General features: G+C 45.0%; 1 protein-coding gene across 1 annotated transcript in view; it reads left to right on the top strand.

Moving 5' to 3' along the window:
* The window catches only part of ONECUT2 (one cut homeobox 2), a 69,387-nt gene extending 48,420 nt beyond the window's left edge, over positions 1-20,967 (top strand). The window contains exon 2 of the mRNA XM_053408910.1: positions 18,599-20,967. Coding sequence (XP_053264885.1) covers positions 18,599-18,885 — 287 coding nt within the window. The 3' untranslated portion in view covers positions 18,886-20,967. The remainder of the gene's footprint in view (positions 1-18,598) is intronic.
* Positions 20,968-23,095: the final 2,128 nt, after the last annotated feature.

Raw genomic sequence — 23,095 nt, forward strand, 5'->3', positions numbered from 1 at the left:
AGACGAATGATGTAGTATTGGGTGGCAGATGAACTGCAGTGCACTAGAAACAGCGCTGCATGTGGTGGAATGGGAAAACAATGCTTTCTTACATCCCTGGCGCTGGTGTACCTATGCAATCTGGGTGGCCCATATGGTAGGAAACCTCTCTTGTCACCAGTGCAACTTGAGCTGACTTTGGCATGGCAACCACTCTCCCTAGGGCAATGTCTGAACTGGGCTTACTGTCTCCCAGTGGTCACCAAATCAGCTTGAAGTTCCAGCACCCACCAGGGATGGGAAACGTCTATGCCGGTAGGAGGACTGCTGGCTTGACTAACGGCTTCCGAATGCCTGTTTTACAGTGATGTGTAAAGTGTCTTTAGAGGGTATTCCTAAGGTTAAAAATAACAGGCAGGCTTAATGGGCAACTACCTGGCGGAAATAAGCAGATAAATATGTTTACCGTCCTAGCCTCCCCCCTTACGCTATGTTTATTTGTGTCTTCATTCCAATTGTTCCCTGTTACATAATGGTTTTGTACACAGCGGAGTACTTAACCTAATTTATATCGATCTCAATTGCTCTCATTTGTGCATACTTAATTCAGAGAGGTAATCAAATTGATTTCTGGGGCCTACTTTTTAAGAGATTGTACTAACACAGATATACAAGAGGTTGCTGTAACTAAATTAGAGGAAAAAAGGAAAACATTTTAAACCTTTGGAAGCCCCTTTTTGACAGTCATTTCATTGTGTTCAGCATTACGGGCGTAATTGAATTTCTCTTCACATTGAGGTCTGTTTGAAATCAAATTGAGAAACTGCTTCTTCTTCTTCTTTTTTAGTTCCATTGGGCAGATAACTCGGCTGAGCTAGATGCACTCTGCACACGCAGAAAACAACACATAATAAACCAATATGCAAGCCTTTCCCTTGCAAAAAATGCAGAGTGACTTAGGAATGTATTGGCTATGGATATGATCCCGTTGAGGGTTGATGGGTTTTAGGCATATGGCTGCACTTCAAAAGCGGTTCGCTGGGTGGAGGGTGTTGCTGTGATAGCATTCCAGTGAATGGGTTACTGTTGCTTTCCAGTGTGGTGTAGTGGTTAAGAGCGGTAGTCTCGTAATCTGGTGAACCGGGTTCAATTCCCCACTCCTCCACATGCAGCTGCTGGGTGACCTTGGGCCAGTCACACTTCTCTGAAGTCTCTCAGCCTCACTTGCCTCACAGAGTGTTTGTTGTGGGGGAGGAAGGGAAAGGAGATTGTTAGCTGCTTTGAGACTCCTTAGGGTAGTGATAAAGCAGGATATCAAATCTAAACTCCTCCTCTTCCTCTTCCTCTTCCTCCTCCTTCTCCTCTTCCTCTTCTTCTTCCCAGGAGGGAAAAGGGGGGCTGAGGTGGTGGGGAGGTCAGCATGGTGGAAATGCACCAGCAGGAACACCAGATGGGCAAAGCACTTCACAAACTGCTGCGATCACACTGGCTTTGTTCGCACGCCACTTTAAACTACACTTTAAGCTTAACTATGGTTTTAAGGTGAACACACAGCATGCTGGTTCACGGGGAGAAAATTGCAGCCACTTTGCTGTCCCCCCCCCCCCGCTTTTGCTGCTACCAAGAGCTAAAACCATGGTTTTGCTTGGCATTCTATCCAAGCCTGGGGTTGTGCTTTGCCTCTCTCCAGGACTGGTGAGCTAGCCTTGGTTACAGCCTGTGTTTTGTTTGGAGAGAGGCAAACCATAAACCTGGGTTTGGACATCATGCTGAGCCAAACCATGGCTTAACTCCTGCTAGCAAAGAAGGGAAGAGGGAAGAGGCTGTGGCTTTTCCCCTGTGCACCTGTGTGCTGCACATTCGCTTGTAAATCATAGTTAGGCATAACTGTGGTTTTAAGTGATGTGCGAACCAACCCGATGAGCGCTTCATTCCTAGGTCTCTGCCCTGGGTGTTTCTATCTTAGTTGTTTTTAGTTGTATGCTTATAAATTGCATTGAGGCTTATGTATGCTTATAAATTGCATTGAGGCTTATGTGATTCCTTTCTTGCAAGGAATCCTATTCAGAATAAGGGAATTTCCCTTTAAAAGGGGGAAACGTTGACAGCTATGGCGGGCACCCAAGCCACCGCGTCACTCCCAGGAGAGACGTGTGGCTCGGGCGCGCTGCAGGCCCCACGGTGAATGCTGCCGGGCATTTTGTCAACCCCCTCAGTGGTGACACCCGGGGCAGACTGCCCCCACCGCCCCCCTTCCTCTGCCCTTGAACATGCTCTGTGTGATGACTTTTCTATCTTCAGTTTCCCAAAATTATGCCTTGACTTGCTTAATTGTATGTATTTATTTTGAAATCTGAATCCTGCTTTTTCACCTCCAGAATTCTATGGGACAGTGGTGCAGGGGAAGGTGGGGAATCTACTGACCCATCCCTGTGTGCCTTCCTTGGACTTCCCTGGCTCCTGCCTTGTGAGTGGCATCACACCCTACAAATCACTGGTCCCCTCTCCTGAGTCACTCCCCTGGTCCCTTCCTTTTGGCACACTCTCTGCAGAGTCCTGCCAATCCCCGACAGCCTGTTGTGGGATGCACTCAAGAATAAAGGGTGAGATGGGTGGAGAACTTCTGCCTGGCCTTCAGGACTCTGCTTAGACCATCCCTCTTATTGGCCCTGGTTCATGCCCTCTCTATATTCTTCTGCCTGGCTGGAAAGAGCCCCTGGATGGTGATAATGCTTCTTGTTTGTCTGGATGGATGACGCATATTTGGGGTAGGAGGTCATGTAGAACACCTCTGGCTTTTGTGTAGCCTTCTATGCAAAGTTCAGAGTTACCTCTCTCGTTCTTCCCGCTTCTGCCTCTGGCCTTGCTCACCACTGGCATATGCCCCCAACCCGCTGTGGAAGGATGCACACAAAGGAACATGGCCCTTGGTTCCCTGCCCCTGATTCCTGCATTGCAGGGGGCTAGAGTAGAGGACACTTGGAGGGGGGGGGGTCGCTTCCAACTCTACAATTCTATGAAGCATGGCAAACCCTGGTTTTCTTTGGCAGTGACATAAACGCATATACACATAAGAGATAAACGCATATACAGTCATACCTCATGTTACGTTTGCTTCAGGTTGAGCGTTTTCAGGTTGCGTCCCGCGGTGACCCGGAAGTACCGGAAAGGGTTACTTTTGGGTTTTGCAGCTCGTGCATGCGCAGATGCGCAAAATGATGTCATGCGCAGAAGCGGCGAATCACACGCAGGTTGCATTCTGCTCATGTTGCAGATCCGGAACGGATCCCGTTCGCAACCAGAGGTACCACTGTACACATAAAGACCTAAAATTTGGGCTACCATACAAATTGGCCCTGCCACCATGGAGGGCGACTTTGATTGTTTTCCTAGTGAACTACTTTGTTTCAGGGGGTGGTCTGCGCCCACAAATCTGCACACAGAATCTGGCAACCATCCAGGTTGTCTTGTGGTCTTTGCCTAAGAGGAGAAAATTGAGTGTAGACTTATTCGAAAGGTTAGCAAGCCTCTCCAGCTGAGGGTCAATGGTATCTCTGCGTATCTCGTCATAAAAGGGACATCTAAAAAATAAATGCTTGGGGCTTGCTATTTCCCCTAATGGGCAGGCGCAAAGTCTCTGAGCATACGGGACTTTTCCAAATGCTCCTTCCAAAACCAGCAAGAGCAAGCTTCTGGCTAGAGTAAAGGCCCTTCTTGTGTTTCTTGATGCGAGAAACTAGAGGGCCGCAACATAGCTCTTGACAACAGCACTAATAGATCATTGGCTGTGGTACAGATCCGGCTCTGGAAAGGCCCCTGATCTCCAAATAATGTGGGCTGTAGGTAACACCGACTCACCCAGTGGTAAATTCACCAAAAGCAGACTGCGACTTTCTGAGCATATTGGAACTTGGCAGCTTGAATGCAAACTTGAGACATGACCTGTGAAAGAAGTAGGAAATTGTATAAGATGTGAGCTTGTTAACAAAGAAACAAAAAGGTGTATAATGTTGTTTTAGTGTGTGTGAGAGAGAGAGTGCTTAAAAAAATAAATGGGGAGAGCAAAAGTGGTGTCTTTTAAAAGCACTTGCTATTGTTGCTTTTTAAAGCTTCATAATAATTGGTTGAAAGGTGATGAACCAAAAGTCACCACAGCTACCCCTTGCACCAAGGATATGTGCCCATTTAATTGTTTGTAGAGATAGCCACTTAATGTGTCGAACCAGTGAAATATCCATGCTGCTGAGGAATGATCACATCAGAAACAAGGGGAAGGGAGGGCCCTGCTTCCCCTCTGTCCTCCTTAAATGATGCCCCGGTTTCCATGCAGGGATTTCCTTTTACTGGATCAGGGGAATTGCATGTGTAAGCAGCTCCAGCTTCAGACAGCTCCAACAGATAGCTTAAGAAAGCCTGAACTTCCCTGCCCTCCATTAATCTTGCAACAGGATCAACTAAAATGCTAACACTTTTAATGTCAGCATTAAGTGCGAATATTTTTAGTATTCTGCATCGGGCAGGCTTGCAAGCCTGTTTCATTAAGGATCTCACGCTAATTGAACTAGCTTTCCAGTTCATACATATAGAGTGATTCATTAATCACTCTTCCTCATTACAGATCTGATCACTTCTCCATAATGCATCCAAGGGGACATTATGATGCTTTGCTCAGAGTTAAGAAATGGATTGCACAATTAGTTGAACACAGTCACCCTGACTTGCTGCAAAGAGATATGCAGCTGCTTCCTCCTGCATCCCTGGCAAACCTGCTGTCACGCCTCTCAGTCAACGGGGGTGTTTGCCATTGACTTGCTCGTGTGCATGACTTGCTGACTACAACATCAAGTGATGGCTTACAACAAGAGTGAGAAATCTTGGGGCTCATTGACAAATGCATGTACATCACCTGATGACTGCAGCATCAAGTGATGGCTTGCATCAGGCGTGGGAAACTCTTTAGGTGTTGTTGTACTACAGCTCCCATCAGCTCCTGCCAGCTGATGTTGGCCAGGAATGATGGGCGTTGTAGTCCAGTGGCGTAAGGAGGACCACAAGTTCAGGTCTCCTGGCATGACGAATAGGCCACAGGTAGAAGTTTCAGATCAACCCAGCACTTTTCAGTGCCTGCCATTCAAGTGCACTGAACAGGGATTTAACAACTGCGGCTGCCCTGGTTGAAATGTACCCAAATCTATTGCTGTGCCTTATGTGCCAAAATGGCACCTGAGCATTTTATACCTATAATTAAAATATGCAATAACAATTCCACTGGAGTATTGAAACATTAAAGCGTATAATAAAACACACAATCTGAAAGGACAGCAGTTTAAACAGATAAAAGGACCAGTTACAACAATAAAACCAGGAGAATGCTTGCCTTAAAAAGTTTGCTTTCAGGAGCCAGCGGAATGCCAGTGTTGATGGGGCATCTCATATTTCAGCTGGGAGGGCACTGCACAGCACTTCATCGTGTGCGAACTAGCCTAAGGATGAAGAAATTTAAAAAATAAATTAGAAGTGATGTGAAATAATATGAGAACACAAATGCATTTGGAGCAGTGTGTGTAGTTCTGACCGTCTCACCTCAAAAAGGATATTGTAGAGTTGGAAAAGGTTCAGAAAAGGGAAGCCAAAATGACTCTGTGGGATTAAAAAAAACTCCCCTATGTGGAAAAGTTGCAGCATCTGGGACTTTTCGGTTTAGAGGAATGCAAGTTAGAGAAGACATGATTTATTGTTGTTTAGTCGTTTAGTCATGTCCGACTCTTCGTGACCCCATGGACCAGAGCACGCCAGGCACTCCTGTCTTCCACCGCCTCCCGCAGTTTGGTCAAACTCATGTTGGTAGCTTCGAGAACACTGTCCAACCATCTCATCCTCTGTCGTCCCCTTCTCCTTGTGCCCTCCATCTTTCCCAATATCAGGGTCTTTTCCAGGGAGTCTTCTCTTCTCATGAGGTGGCCGAAGTACTGGAGCCTCAGCTTCAGGATCTGTCCTTCCAATGAGCACTCAGGGCTGATTTCCTTAAGAATGGATAGGTTTGATCTTCTTGCAGTCCATGGGACTCTCAAGAGTCTCATCCAGCACCATAATTCAAAAGCATCAATTCTTCAGCCTTCTTTATGGTCCAGCTCTCACTTCCATACATCACTACTGGGAAAACCATAGCTTTAACTATACGGACCTTTGTTGGCAAGGTGATGTCTCTGCTTTTTAAGATGCTGCCTAGGTTTGTCATTGCTTTTCTCCCAAGAAGCAGGTGTCTTTTAATTTTGTGACTGCTGTTGCCATCTGCAGTGATCATGGATCCCAAGAAGGTAAAATCTCTCACTGCCTCCATTTCTTCTCCTTCTATTTGCCAGGAGGTAATGGGCCCAGTGGCCATGATCTTCGTTTTTTTGAAGACATGATAGGGTTGCACAAAATGTTGCATCTCTCTCTCTCTCTCTCTGGCAGCAAAAATACAAAAAGAAAGTGAAGTTACTAACAATTTGCTGCTCTTTTATGACACCCAAAGTTGTGGCTGCTTCACTCTGCCTAATGGTAGGGTCTGTGCTGCTTGTAAAGAAGCCCAGATGAGTCAGATTAAGGTTTTTGCTTGGAACATTTGGGTCAAACCCAAATCTGGCCAGCAGAGTTCTCAGATCCAAATTTTAGGTCAAAGCAGATTGCAGAAGCCATTCAACACACTTGCAGCTTTTCTGAGAAATGCAAAATGGGACCTGTACTTCCTGGCGTGAAACTCTAGCTGCTTCTGTGGAAGGATTGCAGGTTTCTCAGTCCCCTTCTCTCCCTAAAAGGCCTTGAGTTAGCAGGTGGGGTAGGTCACAAACAAGGTCCCACAGAAGGTCTGCAAGAAGCAACGCCTGCCACTCTGAACAGAGACTAATCTCGACAGCCAATTCTGCCTTATACACATGCAGAGGCACACACACATTATGCCAGTTAACAAGGTTGTGCAAGCTTTCCAAAATCTTCCCAGCCTGCAAAAATGGCTCAATATGCAGAATGCATATGTTGCAAGTTTGGGGGAACATACCAGATTCTGTCTCAATTCTCCTGGCAGTGGGCTCTCCATATCATCACTCATCTTCGCAGCCGGTCTCTTGTCCTCTAGTTACCAGAGTCTGCATTGTTAGATGTCTGGTAAGAACTAAAAATGTTCTTGTTTGACATGACTTTTCCTCTCTATTTTTTCTATCTCTCGAGGCTTTTGCTTCTGAGAAATCACCTGATGCAATGGCAGCTTCTTTCTCTGGCCGTGAATGCTAATGATTTTGCTGAGTGCCTCACCAGAGCGTCCCTCCGAGCCTTTCGGAGATTTCCTCAACAACGTTTTCCAAATTTCCCTGGCAAGTAGCTGACATTTCCTTATTCCCTTCCAGGGACAGCCTCAAGACAATCCATCCCAGAGACAGCTCAGCTCAGCAGTGATAGTCCAAGACATTTTGCTTCCTGAACCAAAGCGCCAAGCCATGCCCCTTGCCCACCCCCCCTCCATAGAAAGGCCAATCCTTTCACACATCAATGCCCACCTCCATCTGTCTCCTTCATTTGGCGTGCTTCCTTGGAACAGGGATTTAACAACTGTGGCTGCCCTGGTTGAAATGTACCCAAATGATGTTACTCTAAGCAACTCGCTTCACTTGGTGCTATGGTAGAGCTGGCCCTTTAACCCACAAATTACAAAAGATTAATTTAATCTAAACCACAGAGCCTAGGACTTGCCGATCAGAAGGTCGGCAGTTCGAATCCCCACAACGGAGTGATCTCCCGTTGCTCGGTCCCTGCTCCTGCCAACCTAGCAGTTCGAAAGCACATCAAAGTGCAAGTAGATAAATAGGTACCGCTCCGGCGGGAAGGTAAGCGGCGTTTCCGTGCGCTGCTCTGGTTTGCCAGAAGTGGCTTAGTCATGCTAGCCACATAACCCAGAAGCTGTACGCCGGCTCCCTCGGCCAGTAAAGTGAGATGAGCGCCGCAACCCCAGAGTCGTCCATGACTGGACCTAAAGCTCAGGGGTCCCTTTACCTTTACCTATGATTATGATTATACCCCACACACCTGGCTGGGTTGACTAAGCCACTCTGGGCAGCTTCCAACACATATAAAAACATAATAAAACATCAACCATTAAAAATCTCCTGATACAGGACTGCCTTCAGATGTCTTCTAAAAGTTGTATAGTTATTTATCTCCTTGACATCTGATGGGAGGGCAATCCACAGGGCAGGTGCCACTACCAAGAAGACCCTCTACCTGGTTCCCTGTAAGGTCACTTCTTGCAGTGAGGGAACAGCCAGAAGACCATTGGAGCTGGACCTCAGTGTCTGGGCTAAACGATGGAGTTATGCAGGACCAAGTCCGAAAAAGGCTTTACAGGTCAGCACCAACACTTTGAATTGTGCTTGGAAGCCAGTGTAGGACTGGTCCACACACACTCAAGAGTGCTTAAAGCAGGAATTGCCAACCTGTTTAGATCCATGGGCACATGTGGATTTCTGGGTGAATGTGCGTTCAGTGGAACCTTGGGTTACGTACCGTCCTCCTTATGAATGCTTCGGGTAACGAGCTCTGCTAACCCGGAAGTAGATTCCTCTACAGTGGTACTTCAGGTTACAGACGCTTCAGGTTACAGACTCCGCTAACCCAGAAATAGTACCTCGGGATAAGAACTTTGCTTCAGGATGAGAACAGAAATTGCACGGCAGCAGCAGGAGGTCCCATTAACTAAAGTGGTGCTTCAGGTTAAGAACAGTTTCAGGTTAAGAACGGACCTCCGGAATGAATTAAGTACTTAACCCGAGGTACCACTGTAGTTGCAAACTTAGCCCAGAAGCGGAAGTCGTGCATCGGCAGCAACACAGCAACGGGAGACACCATTAGCAAAAGTGTGCCTCATGTTAAGAACAGTTTCGGCTTAAGAACAGACCTCCAGAACAAATTAAGTTCGTAACCGGAGGTACCACTGTAATGATAAAAACAATTTAAAATATCTAAAAACATATAAATGGAGGAATTAAATGTAGCGCTACGGCAATCGTTCTATCAGTGCAAGCATTTTACTTTGCCGGACGGGACAATCTCCCCTGTCCTCCCCCTGCACAACATTCTGGGGGTTCTCCCAAGATAATTTTGTGGGGCGTATGGGGAGAAGAGAGCAGGGGACAGCCCCACTTCTGCTTAGCAGGACTCATTAGTTGAATCCTGCCCAAAATGCTTTTAAAATGATTTGAATGGCAAAGTTGTTATGAAACCACAATCTAAAAATATTATGAGGAAGGAAGGAAGCTGATAGGGCTATGTCCATTGCAGTACATTTTAATACTTGGTAAATGCTTGTCAGCATCTTCAAACCCCAGTCAAATGCAGCTGTGTGATACACATATAAAAATAACCATCCTCCCCATTTAATAGGAGGGAGCATAAAGGGGGACGGGCATGCAAAGTGGCTATGTGTATACTGCAGCAAGTTATGCCTTGGGACGATGGTTGTCTGCACTCAGAGCTGTCTGCAATAATACAGGGAAGGGCCATAGCTCAATGGCAGAACATCTCCTTTGCAACATGCAGAAGGTTGCAGGTTCTTGTTTTTTTAAAAAAGTTTTTATTAACAATTTCAACATAACAAATTATCAAAACATATCATATTCATTATTTCTCCCCCTTTTTCCCACTCCCCTTTCAAACCCTCCCTCCCCCCCCCCGAGGCTTCCCTCACCATCTCTCTCTGATTTCTCAGCACCTATTATTCTCTGCATGTTATAAAGTTACATATCCTTACATTATCTATCTACCATGTTATCAACTAATAAATTTGTGTATGTTTATTCAAAACCTGCCATGGAGTCCAATTCATTTTGTTGTCTTTTTAGATAAATTGTGAAAAGCTCCCATTCTTCCTTAAAGTCACAGTTGTCCTTGTCCCACAATTTGTATGTCAATTTAGCCAACTCTGCGTCGCTCATCAATTTTTCTTGCCACTGTTCTTTCGTTGGGATTTCCTCATTCTTCCATCCTTGTGCTATCAAGACTCTTGCCGCTGTTGTAGCATACATAAATAAGTTCTTTGTTTTTCTTGGCAGGTCTTGTCCTACAATCCCTAACAGAAATACTTCTGGGTTTTTTTACAAATGTCATTTTAAACATTTTTTTTCAATTCATTATATATCATTTCCCCCAAAAAATTAACTTCTCTACATTCCCACCGGGATGCAGGTGGCGCTGTGGGTGAAACCACAGAGCCTAGGACTTGCCGATCAGAAGGTCGGCGGTTCGAATCCTCACGACGGGGTGAGCTCCCGTTGCTCGGTCCCTGCTCCTGCCAACCTAGCAGTTCGAAAGCACGTCAAAGTGCAAGTAGATAAATAGGTACCGCTCCGGCGGGAAGGTAAACGGCGTTTCTGTGCACTGCTCTGGTTCACCAGAAGTGGCTTAGTCATGCTGGCCACATGACCCGGAAGCTGTACGCTGGCTCCCTCGGCCAGTAAAGCGAGATGAGCGCCGCAACCCCAGTCGGCCACGACTGGACCTAATGGTCAGGGGTCCCTTGACCTTTACCTTTACATTCCCACCACATATGATAAAAAATCCCTTCTTTCTCTTTACATTTCCAACATATGTTTGACCCGGTTTTGTACATTTTTGCTATCTGTACTGGTGTAATATACCATGTATACATCAGAAGGTTGCAGGTTCATTCCTCTAGCATCTCCTGGTAGTGCTGGGAAGACTCCTGCCTGAAACTTTGGAGAGCTGCTGTCAGTCAGAGCCAGTGTAGTGTAGTGGTTAAGAGCGGTAGACTCGTAATCTGGTGAATCGGGTTCGCGTCTCCGCTCCTCCACATGCAGCTGCTGGGTGACCTTGGGCTAGTCACACTTCTTTGAAGTCTCTCAGCCCCACTCACCTCACAGAGTGTTTGTTGTGGGGGAGGAAGGGAAAGGAGAATGTTAGCCGCTTTGAGACTCCTGAAAGGGAGTGAAAGGCGGGATATCAAATCCAAACTCTTCTTCTTCAGTCAGTGTGGACAATACTATGTGTGTTAGGCTCATCGCGAGGTAATTTATTGTGCTTCTATCCTCAAACATTCCTGCCTCAATCCCAGCGCACTCTACAGTCTGCCCGGAAACAAACCCTCAAGATTCCTTGTGCAAATGTCACACACTTAGCCAAACATGTATTTCTGGTGTGTAGTGTGGTGCTGGGGTTTTTTTGCAGCCATGAGATGTGATTTCAAATTCAGTGATTGGGGCAAGGGGAGATGAGGAGGGCAGAGAAGACGCCCCCACAATTCCTTTTCCAGAGCAAACTTAACAGCTGGAGGAAAGTATTTACCGAATCGCATCGAGACGCATTCAACCTTTGCATTATTTATTGTTCACTACTGAGAAGGATAAGGCCATGAATTAGTGATGTGATAAAATAACCTCCCAAAAAACCTTTTAGGAACTACAGTGAAAAGGTAAGAGCTCCTGATCATATTCCGTAACTTCTCTTGGCTTTTTGCGGGACCATATTGGAGACAGGCATCATAAATAAATAACCTAAGTGAAGCAAAAAGAAATGGGGGGGGGGAGTGTTGAGGTTGGGGAAGAAATCTCATACGACCCTATTAAACCAGTAATTATTCCACATACACAGTTTAAGATTTGGGGGGGGGGGTATTAGAACCTTTAAAAAAGCCTCTCTTAGCTCCTGCCTCATGAAAAGTACAACTAGGAACAACGGCAATGGAGCAAGGTCTTTTTCAGTGGTGGCCCCTCATTTTGCAATATCAGGCTCATCTGGCACTTTCAGGTGTCTGGTGAATACTTTTTTTATTTCCCCAGGCCTTTTAAATCCGTTTTAGACATGAACCATTTTTATTCTTAGCAAAAGAGCATATTGCTGCTGCCATTTGTTGAGGGTTGGGGTTTTTGACTAGACGACCCTTTGAGTCCCTTCCAACTCTGTGTGGGTTTTGTGACTTTTAGGTTGTTTTATTTCTTCTTGTGGACTGCTCCAAGAACTTTATAAGGCAGTCCCACTGTAAGTAAAATAAAATAAGAATGAAACTTGATAAAAGCCACAACATTGTCATTTAGGATGTCCTTACTGCTCATCTTGGAGGTGTAATTGCTCAGTGGTGCAGGCAAAGTGCTCTTCATATGCTCAGAGGTACTCTTGCCTTCAGTAGGACTTCACATGTTTGAAGCCTGAGTTGACAGTGAAAATACCTTATTTTTCCATGTATAAGAGACGATGTTTTTTTAGGGTGTCGTCTTATACACAGATAGTGTAGGTGAGGAACGGACGATTGGTGGCATTCGCGAATTGGAGAATCCGATTGGCGATTGGGCGGGTGATTGGTGGCTGTGGCAAGGCCTGCTGACGATTGGCTGCTGCTGCGGCAATTGTGTGTGTGATTGGTGGCTGTGGCAAGGCCTGCTTGCGATTGGCTGCTGCTGCGGCAATATGGCGGGCGATTGGCGGCTGACGGCAGCAAGTGGGCAGACAATTGGTCGTCGAGGCGTGCGATTTGCAGTGGTGGTCAGGTGGGAGAGGGAATGGCGGCAATTCCCCCCCCCAAAAAAAGGGGGCATCTTATACACTGAAAAATCCAGTAGATTCCAGAAAGACAAAGGCAGGTATTGGTATGCTTACATGAGAATAACAATAGACTGGCTTACTTTACAAGGGTAACTGTAAGGGTAACTGAAATAACATTTGTGATGATAGTGACTTAGTAGTAACACCCGTTTGTAGGAATGTGTCTCAAAATGAGGCCACAAATACAAGCCATCATTATAATGGTGCTAGGGACTGCTGGCTCCTGCTTCTCTCTGCATACACTCATTCTTGACCATTTGCTTCCAGCCCCTGACTTTGCTTTGTCCTGCACTGACTGCAACTAAGCATGAGATGAGGGCAGAGTTTGGCTTGATGGCTGCTGATGTCACATTACTGATTATCAGCAGCGATTTGTTCCAGTAGAGAATGAGTATTTTGGAAAAGGGAAAGGTTGCAAGCTTCCTGAGCAGCTTGTTACCTTCTCTCTCTCATCTTTCTCCTTCCCAAGGCAGAAAAGAAGTTTGGGATAATGTGAACAGAAACTCTCTTAAGTGTGCAGGGCTATTCGTACTACTGATACTACTACTAGTAGTTGCTAGTAGCAGCTGTGGAGCAAGCCGATCGGGCACCTGGGGCAGCACGTGTGCCCTGCTCCCAGGGGTGGGGCCAGCTGGGGGAGGACGCTCCGTGGGGCCTCCAAAGAGTCTGCCTGCCTCCTTCCACTCAGCCGCCTTACAGCTGAGGGGGAGGCGGCATGGGGACTGTTTGGGGCAGCGCGGAGTGCGGAGACGCATGGCTCGGGCACGCTGCAGGCCCCGTGGTAAGTGCCGCCCAGCATTTTGTCACCCCCCCCACTGGTGACACCTGGGGTAGACTGCCCCTACTGCACCCCCCTTCCTCTGCCCCTGGCTAGTAGTAGTTGCTAGGTGCTAGTAGTAGTAGTTGCTAGTAGTTGTTACTACTACTAGTTGTTACTACTAGCCCTAGTAAAGGTAGAGGGACCCCTGACCCTTAGGTCTCCAGTCGTGGCCGACTCTGGGGTTGCGGCGCTCATCTCGCTTTACTGGCCGAGGGAGCCAGCGTACAGCTTCCGGGTCATGTGGCCAGCATGACTAAGCCACTTCTGGCGAATCAGAGCAGCGCACGGAAACGCCGCTTACCTTCCCGCCGGAGCGGTACCTATTTATCTACTTGCACCTTGACGTGCTTTCGAACTGCTAGGTTGGCAGGAGCAGGGACCAAGCATCGGGAGCTCACCCCGTCGCAGGGATTCAAACCGACGACCTTCTGATCGGCAAGTCCTAGGCTCTGTGGTTTAACCCACAGCGCCATCCCCGTCCCACTAGTACTAGTAGTTACCATTATTATTACTACTAGTACTATTACTATTCCACTTATTGTCGTTGTTGCTGTTGTTATTCCTAAGGGCTGGAGTCATAAAAGTCATAGAACTGAGTCTTATCAAGGGATGAGGATGCATATGAGGAGCCAGCTGACTCACATGAGAGCTTGGCATCAAAAATAGGACATCCAATCAGAAGCCAGGATGGTGAAATTGGAATTGTTGATGGGCATGTTATTCCTATCCAGTTAGGGTGAGCATGTATAATAATAATAATAATAATAATAATAATAATAATAATAATAATAATAATAATGTAGAAACAATCTGCCTTGGGCCCGTTTTTATCTGGGTGAGGAATCCTGCATCTAAACACTTGCTGCAGACATGCTTCCTCCACCTGATCCAGCCCCTTATATGCCCAATCAGTCACTGCAGGGGGATCCTGCAGATCTTATCAGAAGGTTCATTCCATAAAATATAGGAACCAGGCCTTTAGTCTTGTGGCATCTACTGCCCTTGGAATTCCCTCCCCTTTAATATTAGAAAGACGCTATCTGTTGTCTTTTGGGCAGCTGCTGAAGAGTTTACCCTTTCAACAAGCAGCCTAAGGCTGCATTCAGACAGCATTCATTCAATTTCCCCAGTGTTTCCACACCTGATGTTTCCTGCATTTTATGTGATATTTCGCAGAAAAGCCACTCCTTGAAATCTAGCAGATGTGTTGCACTCATTTTCACGATGATTGCTTCCAGAGAAGAAAAAGAAATGTTTGCAACTTCGTTAAGCCAGAATGTTGTAGGAGTTCCACGGTGTAATTTCCCCACAGTTGTCACACACCATACCATGGGGCACGATTTGGGGTGGCATTCCAGCAGACAGTTCTTTCCTGCCATTTTCATGGATTAATCATGTGGGAACGGAAGCACGCATGTGTATAAAAGGCAGCAGCATGCCCAGTGATGTCAGAAGGCTGACACCGAGACCCAACAGAAGAATGCTTTTCACCCAATCCAAACCATCCCCAGCCATGTGTAAAGGAGGTTTGGTGTGCTCTGCTAGTGTCTAAACTGAACCTAAACAGTTTCTCAAAGGGCTTTGTTTGGTTTGGTTTGGTTTGGTTTTGAAATACATGTAGATCAGAAAGGCCAAACTTGGCCCTCCAGCTGTTTTGGGACTACAACTCCCATCATCCCTAGCTAAGAGGACCAGTGGTCAGGGATGATGGGAACTGTAGTCCCAAAACATTTGGAGGATCAAGTTTGGCCATGCCTAGTGTAGATGTTCCACAGGGGCTTTCCACATTTCATCCAGGGAACTTCAGTTCTGCAAATGTGCATTTGGCAAGGCTTTTCCACGCTCAAAACAAGGAGGGGAGGAGAATTATGTTGGCTCAGCTTTGTCTCCAACCATGTGCATTAACTTAGCAGATTAATGTTGCATTTACTCAGCATAGTACTGCCGAGGAGAGCAGGAAATATAGTACTGTAGAGTTCATGGGAGTAGATATAAAATATTAGGTCAAGATTGCCTGACCCGCTATGCTAAAAGAGTTATTTGTTCTGGATTCATTTCACAGCCGTTTTCACTTTCTTCAAGAATATGCTATACTTTGCCTACCAGATTATGGACTAGGGCTGCCTCCGAACCGTCGCTATTTTGTAGGAGGGATTGGAGAACATACTAGGTTTGTGCAATTAAAGCACTTTGAAGTGCTCTGGGGCTCTAGTGCAACAGATTCACCACTATTTAAAAAGCATGCTTTTTTTAGCTTAGAAAAATGATGAATGAATGATGAACGGGAAGGCGTACGAACACCTTGCAAGCAAATCAGGATAGCCGCTTCTCATTGTCATGCAACTGCTCTGCAAACAAATCAGAATAAACGCTCAGTAATTACCAGACATAGTCTAATCTCTGCATAAGCTTTCTGCTTGCAAATCTGCATGAATGCCCAATAAACAGATCATCTGGAGGAGCCCCGAGGCTGCCAATTCTAACCACAGCAAGTCACAAGTAAGTCCTGTTGAATAGGGACGCGGGTGACGCTGAGCCTCTTGGGCTTGCCAATCAGAAGGTCGGCAGTTCGAATCCCTGCAACAAAGTGAGCTCCCGTCGCTCTGCCCCAGCTCCTGCCAACCTAGCAGTTTGAAAGCATGCCAGTGCAAGCAGATAAATAGGTACCACTGTGGTGGGAAGGTAAACAGTGTTTCTGTGCACTCTGGTTTCCGTCACGGTGTCCCGTTGCGCCAGAAGCGGTGTAGTCATGCTGGCCACATGACCCAGAAAGCTGTCTGTGGACAAACATCTGCTCCCTCGGCCTGAAAGCGAGATGAGCGCCGCAACCCCATTTGACTGGACTTAACCGTCCAGGGATCATTTACCTTTTACTTTTACCTGTTGAATTCAGTGGGGCTTACTCCTGAGTAAGTGGCGTTAGGATTGCAGCCTAACACAGGGCTGGATTTGAGGGACAGCAAACCCACAGCTGTAGGAATCAGGCAGAGAAGCATGTCTCCTGAAGAGACCTTGTAGGAAAAGAGCGAAATGCTTCCATTGGGGAATATATCCTACAGCGTTCAGATAATCAGGTCTCTTAATTTTGGGGGCGGAGGAAGGAATCAGTAGTGTAAGCCAACACTAATAGCTATATCTTTTGGAAATACAATGATTTAACTGTGTCTGCGGTAATTCTTCCCAAGGGATTAACACAATCCATTGTAAGACCTGCTTTTCACTTTGTTTTGAACATAGATTTCTCCGTGTTCGTTTCCATGAATCTGTGAATGCCCAGCTTTTATTTAGGATTGTGAGGAAGATGTGAATCTGTCCATAGAAATTAGTGATTGGGATTTAACACACTTTTAAATGTGTTGGGGGGCAGGTTGAGTTATTGTTTTTGTTTGCATGTGTTTTTATGTCTTTATATGTTATGTGTTTTTATGTTACAGTATATAATGAGGGCAGTATATAAATTTAATTTTAAAGGCTAATGGTATTTTAGGATGCATCAATGGAAGTACAGGGGCCAGATCAAGGGGTGTAATAGTCCCACTCTATACTGCCTTGGTCAGACCCAACCTGGAGTACAGTGTCCAACTTTAGGCTCCACAATTTAAATAGGATATTGACAAACTGGAACATGTGCAGAGGAAGGCAACCAAGATGGTTAAGGGTCTGGAAACCAAGTCTTATAAGGAATGGTTGAGGGAGTTGGGTATGTTTAGTCTGGGAAAGAGGAGACTGAGAGGTTACAGGCACAAAATATCTTAAGGGCTGTCACATGGAAGATGAAAAAAGCTTGTTCGGAAGGAGGAATTTTGATTTGGCTCACATGTAAAGGTGGACCTTTTAAATTCGCACTTTCTGAATCAATACACAAAACTGAAATGCAGCCGCCCTTCAAAATTCACACTTCTCCCAATTTTGCAATGCAGCTCTCCAGCCAAGTAATGTGTACAAAATTCACATACTGGGGAGAAGTGTGGGGAGACATGCACATATTGGTGAAAAGGACGTGTAGAATGCATTACATTAGGGGAAATGGGATAAGAAGGGGCACATTAGGGAAAAAATACAGTGGTACCTTGGCTTACCATAATCCATTCCGTAGGTCCGTTTGTAAACCAAAACAGGTTGTAACCCAAGGCGCGCTTTCGCCAATGAGGCTTCCAATTTTTTTTTGTCGTAATCCAAAAAAAAATGGGTTGTAATCCCAAAAAAAGTTTACAAACCAGGACATGCACTACCGGGTTTGACGTGTTTGTAATCCAAAATGTATGCGAACCAGACTGTTTGCAAACCAAGGTACATTAAAATGCTGTTGAATTTTCACAATGACTTTTTTAAAAAAAGCAAAAACCAAACAACCACAAACTAATGTGCAAATCTGGATAACTGAATTTGAGGCCGGAAAAATGAGAAACTGAAATTGTGCGATTCCTCAAATTTGCCTAATATACACATTTGTGCAATGCAGTTTCCCCTAAAACAATTCACTTTTGTTTGTTATTTTGATATGCTTCTTGAACACATTACCTCTCCTGCCAACCTAGCAGTTCGAAAGCACGTCAAAATGCATGTAGATAAATAGGTACCGCTCCGGCGGGAAGGTAAACGGCGATTCCATGCGCTGCTCTGGTTCTCCAGAAGCGGCTTAGTCATGCTGGCCACATGACCCGGAAGCTGTATGCCGGCTCCCTTGGCCAATAAAGCGAGATGAGTGCCACAACCCCAGAGTCGGCCACGACTGCACCTAATGGCCAGGGGTCCCTTTACCTTTACACATTACTTGGCTGGAGAATTCACTGCTGCAAAATTCAGAGGAGTGCAAATTTCAAAGAATGGCTATTTGTGTATTGTTTTGGAAAGTACAGGATAGGGTAGGTTCCCTTTGAAACGTGAACAGTTTCTCCTCCATTCCTAGGGGCAGAGCCCTGATAGTCTGCCTATATGCTAATGCCAACCTGGTTAATTACACACTGTGTATTAACGGAGATGGTTTTTACTATGCACTTCGCCTGCATTAGTCACTCCCAGTCAGAAAAGATGGGCCTGGGCAGGTTGGATATTGACGTTTCTGCAATTTGCACAATAAAAGTTGAACAGTTTACATCTACTCTACAGCTTCATCAATGTTTTCAATGTATCACCTGCTCAGTTGACTGGTACTTATGCATGCATTGATTCTCTTCTCCTTTCTCTCTCCTCTCTCTGTTTCTCTTTCCTAAGCGTGCAAACGCAAAGAACAAGAACCAAACAAAGATAGGAACAACTCCCAGAAGAAATCTCGTCTGGTTTTCACTGATCTCCAACGCAGAACACTTTTTGCCATCTTCAAAGAGAACAAACGTCCGTCCAAAGAAATGCAGATCACCATCTCTCAGCAGCTGGGCTTGGAACTTACCACTGTCAGTAACTTCTTCATGAATGCTAGGAGGCGGAGCCTCGAGAAATGGCAGGATGATTTGAGCACCGGGGGACCCTCCTCAACCTCCACCACTTGTACCAAAGCATGATCGAAAATCAGAATCTAAATTGGGCACAACTCAACTAATATATATATGGAAAGGAATGGATTCTTACTGGGGCCCTTCACTGGTGATTTGAAAGCACAATCCTCTTAGAACAGTAATACTGATTTACAACACAGGGCATTTTAATTTTATTTCAATGGTTTTTAGGGTTTTCTTTTTTTAAAAAAAAAGTGCAGGTCAAAAATACATTAAAAGGCAAGACTAAGCATGTCTGAAACATAAGTAGGTCATGCATGACCCAAATTAATCCAGGGTTATCATGGCAGAGCCAACGGAAGCTGAAAATATTCATCAGCTTCGAGGGCCAAGGAATCGGTCAACAAGACAGCACCAACTTTGCTAAGATTTGTTCACCAAAGGAAATCCAAAGACACCGGACCTATTTTGTTTCCAACATGCTTAGTTTCTCCACACTACTATACCAAAGCTCACAAGCATTGAAACATACAAGTACTGAGCACAAACTTAATCTAGACCTAAGAACACGGGGGGGTTATTTTAGAAACTCAGGCATTGTTACGTTAAACATTTTCAGAACTATCCGACTTGCTTTCTCTTACGGGGGGGGGGGAATGTCAATGGAGATAAGGTCTTGGATCAGTACGATTCGGTTCCCTTGAACCCAAACTATCAAGCACAAAGACACCAGAAAACAGGAACAGCTCTGGACTCTTTGCCTGTTCTTACAAGACGTGCTCGGAGTTAGGGGGTGTTAGCGAACACATTGGTTTCAAGCACACTTTTGCAGGTCTTCACAATTTCTATTTGTACATAGTGCAGACACACACTCAGGAAGCCAGATTAAGATGCTACCACAGATAGAGCAAATGCAACACTTGAAATGCTCTAGACTTTATTTTATATTTTAAAAAAACCACTAATGGTGAATATGTCCTAAACAGTTATGAGACATCCAATTTCATCCCTTCACTTATTTATTTAATTATTATTATTATTGGCCACATCCATTCTGTGTTTGAGTTAGTTGGTGTTTCCAGGCAGGAAAATAAAGCCAATGCCTTCATAACGTCACTGACCACTGGAGCACTTACTCCAAGTCTCTTCCATGGATAAAAAGCATCCCACTCATTACTTCATGTAAGAATGCAACACACCAAAGATGCAGGATATTGCAAGCCAAAGACCATTATAACTTGCCATTTTCCAACCTCATCGTCATCACCATTGTCCTTGTCATCAGTGTAGTCAGGTTTTGAATATGTTAGAAGTAAACACCAGTCAATGTACGGCTCTATTCCAGTTCACCTGTCCAGTGAGCTGAAAGAGACAGTGTTCTCAAGTGAAGCATCAAAGATAACTTTTAATCTCACTAGGGTACAGTGTTCACCTAAGGACACCCACACACAAGACGCGCCATCTTTCTCATCAGAATTGCTATGGTCACTCAATGTGCATATTCACCAGTGAATAGCCCCCCATTCCTCGGAACACCACTTGAGTGTTCAAAAGCAAGCCAAATGCTGTAACGATCCTTTAAAGACACTTGAGACTCTTTTATGTACTACTTAATCGAAACCAAAGAAACTTTTTCTGCACCTACTTCTTCTGCAACAAACTGTTCCATTTAGGGGGGGAAAAAATAAAGAAATGAATAATAATTTAAATAAAAAATAAAAAAAAACCAAACCAAGGAAGCACGTCAGGAAACAAACCAATGCTAACACACTGTGTTTTGACAGACATCTTGGGACATTTTTAGGAAGCAGAGTTCAGAGAAAGGGTTGACAAGAAAGGAAACGAATGGAAAAGCCTGTGGGGATTGCTGCTTCATTTTGACAACTCAGTAATCTTAAAGTTGAAGATTGTCTTTAATTTGTGCCTATGCAGTTTTTTCAAAAGAACAAGGAACAGAGCAACCGAGACCTCGACAGCTACAATACCAAAGATGAGGATTTCTCACGACTTTTAGTTCAGTTCATTCTTCCCCCCCTTGCACAGCTAATATGCGTATAGCACGATTGATCTGTGCAAAGGTAAATTGATTCTGTTTCTTTTGAGCAACAAAAAACAAACACACAAAAAGGATGATATTTTTCTTTTTAATATTGAAAAGTTCTTTTCTTTTTTTTCCAATTTCTGCTCTCACGTGGAATCTTCCAAAGGATTCCATGGGCTCCAAGTATAAGATGTTGGGATACTAAGCTAATGGATCTTCTCCAACCCGATGTTGTGCGTGTGTGGAGTGGAGAAGCATCTTACTCTTTAAATGATAATTTTGGCTCCGTGGGGTTGCATATGTTATGTGATTTTTAAATGATAACCTAGGAGACAGGGGTCAGAGGACAACTTTTGTGAATGCAAATGAATGGTATGTGTTCTTGTTTCATACTTGAGGAATCCCATACTGTTGGAAAGGAGCCTGACACATATAATCCAGACAGTGAATAGTTAGTTCTTTGTCAGATCTTTGGGCAGTTTAACTTCACTATCCCGTGTCCTGCACATGGCCATTAAGTCTTGACCACTCAGGTCCAGATTCTCCCACCAGACCAGTGTTTCTCAAATCAGAAAATCATAGACCTTCTAGCTCTTTGGTCCCCACACCACCAAGCAGGCCCAAACAATCCTATGCCTAGCTCCTGCTCACACAGTATACAGCTCTGATTCATCCATGGTATACAGCTTCTTCCCTCAGATTCATATACATTCACTCTTCCTGGGAGAACTCCCTCTCTGAACTCAGGACATGACTCTACCCTTTTCAGTCATCAATGTGAGTGGAGTGATAATCCTTCCTTTGGAGAACCCAGAATATTGAAAGCATATTAAGTAATAACACACCACCACCCTGGTTGAGAAACACTATTCTTGGTGACTTTTAAAATATTGCGGACCCACCAATGGTATTCTGTCTCCATTGAGAGCCTGTGTTCTGTTAATTCGAGCTAGTAATGAAATTTTCATAACCGCTATATGCAAAATCCACCTCCAGTCATCCCACTTCAAAGGGGAACCACCCTTAAGGCACCTCCAGCTCCTCTGCGGGGTGTTGATTTGCTGTTTGGGAATCAATACCTTAAGCCAGATGAGGAGCTGGCGATGTTGACTTGCAGGTATCATCCACACCCATTAAAATTGTTGCTAGTATTGCTAGACTTTGGTAGCAAAACTCCTCCCCCCCTTTAACAATTCTGGACTAAGCTCTCAGCTCAGATCCATCACTATAACAATAACATCATAATTATGATTAACTTCATTGTAAGAAAGAATTTGGAACTGTTTCACCTGTAGAACAAACTTGGATTCTTCCATGAGAAAGAGTTCAAGGTGAAACGTCTTTTCAAACCCTAACCTGAAGATATAAAGGAAAAGCATCCAAAATTCATTCCAAAGTGCTTTGGTGTGAGAGGTGGATTTTGCTTTTATCAGAAGGGAGTGTTGGCCCTAAAAGTCTTGGAGCCAAAAACCTAAATTTCCCCTTCCAATTGTTTTAAGAATTTCCATGGCAGAAACTGAAAGCCTGGCTTGAGGTCTAACCATTGCCACGGTGGCTTCTCAATGGTCACAGAACATCAACACTGAGTGAGTTTTGCAAAGCCTCTTGTGCAAATGAAAAAGATCACGAGGTGCATGTGAAAGTCCGGGTATGGTCAGATGCAGGCATCAGCAGATGTGGCCCATCCCTCCAAAATAAGATACACACTTTGCATCTTGGGTCATGTTCTATTCAAGAATGTTCACTTATGCAATGCTGTTGATTCATTCTTGCATTTGATTTGCTCATATGTCTCAGACGTCTAACAGTCTCTTATTGGGATGAACATGGTACTTCAGCTGAAGAGCAAAAGGCCATTTCCAACCTCTTCAAATACTGCTCTCTGTTTTTCCTTTGCTTGCCAGGGAGAGATGGGTGATTCTGGGGGACTTCCTAGGCAGCACAGTCAGTTCAAGCACTGGCCAAGACTGTCAGGCCTCACTCTTGCCCTACATGAACTGAGAATGTGCCCTATATTACAGCCGCCCCTTCCCCTGTGGCTGTGTGTACATTGCAGGGAAACATTAGCAGCGATAAGCAAGCTGTCTTTCTCGGAATGCTTGTCTGCCATGCTGGCTGCTCTTAGGTATCCAGGAAGCCCTGATAAGACTTCTCAGGAACCCTAGAGTGACACAGATTGAATCCATTTATATTGCCTTTTTCCAGTTGTTGGTGAATGTGGGGAACTATTTTTTT

The sequence above is a fragment of the Podarcis raffonei genome, chromosome 11 (genome assembly GCF_027172205.1).
Source record: "Podarcis raffonei isolate rPodRaf1 chromosome 11, rPodRaf1.pri, whole genome shotgun sequence".
Classification (NCBI taxonomy): Eukaryota; Metazoa; Chordata; class Lepidosauria; order Squamata; family Lacertidae; genus Podarcis; species Podarcis raffonei.